Raw genomic sequence first — 4,266 nt, forward strand, 5'->3', positions numbered from 1 at the left:
CCTGGGCCGTAGGTTCCTGCTTGTCTGGAGTTTTGCACCAAAATATTTTTAGTATGTGAGTTAATCTAATAAAATGCCTTGAAAGCTTTTCATCTCCTGGGGAGAATGTAATTCATAGCCGTCAGGCAAGATGTAAATAAGAATACAAGGCTAAACAGAACTTCTGTCCAAATGCTGCCACTACTTTGTCTCCAGACCAGGTAAAGATCCATCCCATATGAGATGTGGTGTATGGTGCTCACCTGCCTGCCACTGCCTGGGTGTTTGGTTGGGAAAGGAGAGTGGCTGGCTTGCGGGACATACCCTAATTGCTGCAGGTCTTGCTACCTGCCAGAGACAGACACCAAATGCAGCAGTGGCTGCCCTGACTCAGTTGCATCCCCCTGAATGCTTTTGCTCCCATGTGGGGAAGCCTGCCCTGCAGCTGCCGGCCTTACAGGGACCCCAAGCCGCCTCCGGAAATTTTGGCCCAGCAAGATGTAGATGAAGGGGTTCAGACAACTGTTGGCATAACCCAGACTGATAGCCACATTGTAGGCATAGTAGAAAGGCAGGGTGGGGCGAGTAATGGCAAGCTGAGCCAGTTGTAGGATGTGGAAAGGTGCCCAGCAAATGAAGAAGGCCACACAAATAGCAATTGCTGTACGGGTCAGTTTTTTTGTTCGTGCCCTGGTGCATCTTTGGCTCATCAGTGCTTCTGAGGACCTGGCCATCTTGAGCAGGATCCTCCTGTAGGCCACTGTGATGAGGGCAAAAGGGATGGCAAAGACCAGGAAGAATTGGTAGAGAGTGTACCAATAAATGTCCCTCTGGGGGTCTGGCAAACGAATCCCACAGCCTAGTAGACCTCCAGGCAAAGGGATGAGCTGAGCGTACATCCACACAGGTGTAATGCTGAGGAAGGAAAGGGCCCAGAGCACACAGATGACAAGGATTGCCACAGGGCGCTTCCTGAAGCGAGTGGAAGTGAAGGGGTAGACGGTGGCCAGGTAGCGGTCGATGGACATAGCGGTGAGGATGTAGGTGCTGGTGAACTGGCTGTTGGCATCCAGGGCAGTGATGATTGTGCACATTGTCTCCCCAAAGCGCCAGGCTCCATTCCCCAGCAGCTGGTGGATGAGGAAGGGCATGCCCAGGAGGAAGAGCAGGTCCACCATGGAGAGGCTGATGATGAAGATATCTGGGACGCTACTGCTAGGGCCAGATTTCTTTAAGACTGTGCAGATAACCAGGCTGTTACCAATAATGCCCAACAGGCAGATAATGCCAAACAGGGTGGGCATGATGAAGCTGCTATAGCTCATCCTGCTGGGGTCACCTGCAGAGACAAGTGTAGGCAGGAAAAAGTCAGCTGTGCCAGGACCACCGGTGAAGACGTGCCTTGTGGATATTCTGGCTTCTAACAGACAATGAGTGCTCTGGATGCAAATAATAGTGGATTTCTTAAGCACATGTAAAATGAGGAAGGGCTTTTTGTGTGTGGTTGTGTCTAACCACACACAGGTGCTTTCTCAGCAGCTTTCACAAATGTATACATTAAAACATGTCTAATCAAATGTGCATACACCCACTCTTCCCTTCATATGTATGAATACAAAACCACATATTAACAATAGAATGAAAGAGCACCAGTGTGTATATCATTCCACGTATGTGCATGGAGACCCTTTCAAATGCGCATATATATATAATGAATATATGTTTCAATAGATATATTCATATCTCTGATACATGTGTTGCTCAACTGTATGGATGTTAATATTCATATTCGGTCTTTCTTCAAAACCATCCCACATAAATGATTTTTTTTTTCTTCCCCCCTGCCTACACCTATTATAGTTTATATACTAATGTATATTTTCACTTACCTGTTTATGGCACTTACCAGGCAGAGAAAAGTTTTCAACAGCCTTGGAGCTGTTGGGGATGCAGCTGTTCAAGCTCTCAGTGTGATTTGTTTTAAAATCCATCCTTCAGGAAAATTGGCCCCCATCAGCAGCTTGAAGATGTTAGTGTTTCATGTTGAAAGAATAAAGGTTGCCGATTCCTTGGAGATCTGTGGGGCTGCTCAGAAAGCTACTGCTCTAGGCGTCAGCAGAGGCTGTTAATGCAGGTTAAAAAGCAGCTTCTCTGCTCCCTGTACCACCACCAGGCAAAAGTGATACCAAGATGTAATGAGACAGCGCCTGTCACCAGGCTGGCAGCAGAGTGCTGGAAATACGCTTGCAGGGAGAGCAGAATTTCATTTTAGTGCTGAAGGCAGTGCATCAGGATCCGCTGATGGACTAAGCAATGACCTTGTGCTCTGGAGAGGCAAATGGGGCCTGGAAGTAAATAAAATCCACTAAATAAAATGATGGGTAGCCAGCACTGAGAGTGCAATTTGCTTTTAGGGTCTAATTGAGTATAAATATCTCAATACAATTCTGTAAAGAATCATCTTAACCTAAAGTCAAGTTTGCAGCAAGATTTGCAAGTGTAGATTGGGGTTAATCTCTTTAGATTCTGAAGCAAGATCATCCTAAAGTGGAAAGGCACAATCTGTGTGAGTAAGCGTGTGGAAATCTGGTATTTTCTGGTGATGCCTAATAAGTTGCAGCACAGATCATAAACAGCATCATTACTTCCCTTCTGCGAAGTGCTTTCTCCATTTCAATTCATTTTGAGCTCTCAAGCACAGTAATAAAGAGTTATATATATTTCATTTTAGGCAGACGGATATAAGAGAATAGGAGATAAACAAGGGATTTATTTTCAAGGTGTGTTTGAAATTACAGCAGTTCCATATGTAAAACAGGCAAAACACTGGCAACGTTAAATAAATGAGGTGGTGAGTGTGTTATAATCAAGTCACCCTAACCTCTGCCTTATTTCCTTCATAACCATTAGTCTGCTCTTAGCAGCCAGTAAACTCCGAGATGGAAGGCGTTACTGTCTAGAAAAAGAAAGATTTGGAAAGTAAGATTAGACCCAAACTGTATCCTGATGATGAGGGCCAGTAGTCTGGTGAAAGGCAGGAAGGATTCTGTAATGACTAGAATGCCATTTCAAGGCTTACTTTTTGCTAGCCATAAGGATTATATTATTAGAAATAGTTGTGATTTCAGTACTTCACAGCTCTTAAAAGCAGGCACCAGCCCATTTGCACAAGGGATAATACATTCCATTTACCAGCTGGTGCAAAACGCCTCCTTCACCTCAATGCCCCCAGCATACTACCTAGTTGGAGTCTCTTCATTTGCAAACACCAATATCTTTCAGTTTTTTGCAGTCCAGTGAATGCACTGGGGAATTTGCTTTTAGGTTTAATACCTATAGCTGTGATGTGCATCACTGGGCAGCACCACACAATTACTAAGAACAGCATTCTATTTTTTACCCCCCACTGATCCTCACCTGCTGTAACTGGCAGAGCTCTGCTGTAATTGACAGCAGCTGCAGATTTGATCCTAAAGTGGGGAATAGCAATGTAAAAAACCCAAAAAAACCATGCACATATATTCATGTTAAATCTTTGTTCCATCTTTTAGATGGATTTCTGCAGGCTCTATGTCATGTAAATAATATCACAGCACTAGCTTTTCTTACAAGGAAAGTAGAGAAAATATTTTTTGTTTCTTTTTTTTCCCCCCTCCTATCACTTGTATACTACTATCAACTGGAAATTAAAAAAAAAAAAGAAATTCTGGTTGGGATAAAGCTTTGAAGCACCTGAAAAAACAAGTATTTTATCTACTTAGTAAATTATGAAAGAAATCTCCTGTTATGGTCTCCATTCAATAAATCCTTCACATTTAACTGGAATTTAGTAAATACTAAAGCCCTTTATGGATGGGCATCAGGTCCTGTCTGTCTCCTGCAGACAGTAACAGAGAGAAGGCCTAAGGATGGTTTCACTCTACTGCTGAAGTGTGGGGCCAGCTTACCACTACAGCTGAAAATGTTACCACGAATACCACGTGGAACACATTATGGCTTGGATAGATAAACTTTGACTCCATGCTGGAGTCAAACAGCATGTTGCTTCACGCAAAACTGGAGTATTACACTAATTTAGTCCTCAGGATTCTGCATTTCCTTTACAGGCATGAGAAGGAGTAATCTCATCTAATACAAGCTGTCTGCAGTTTGTGGCTCAGCAATATTGGCCAGCCAAAATACTTTAATGTTAACTGGGGAGAAAAATTCCGCTCCAAATGTAGCCTTCCTAGAAGCAGATCTGGAAAACTTTTTACTGTAGAATAAAGAGAACAGCAAGACAACCTG

At 43.5% G+C, this 4,266-nt stretch overlaps 1 protein-coding gene across 1 annotated transcript; it reads right to left on the minus strand.

Annotated features, from left to right (window-relative positions):
* Positions 1-323: 323 nt before the first annotated feature.
* Positions 324-1,304, minus strand: LOC103900894 (melanin-concentrating hormone receptor 1-like). Its single transcript, XM_009281679.1, has one exon. The coding sequence runs from the start codon at positions 1,302-1,304 to the stop codon at positions 324-326; it is 981 nt and encodes a 326-aa protein (XP_009279954.1).
* Positions 1,305-4,266: the final 2,962 nt, after the last annotated feature.

The sequence above is a fragment of the Aptenodytes forsteri genome, unplaced genomic scaffold, assembly GCF_000699145.1.
Source record: "Aptenodytes forsteri isolate BGI_AS27 unplaced genomic scaffold, ASM69914v1 Scaffold84, whole genome shotgun sequence".
Taxonomy (NCBI): Eukaryota; Metazoa; Chordata; class Aves; order Sphenisciformes; family Spheniscidae; genus Aptenodytes; species Aptenodytes forsteri.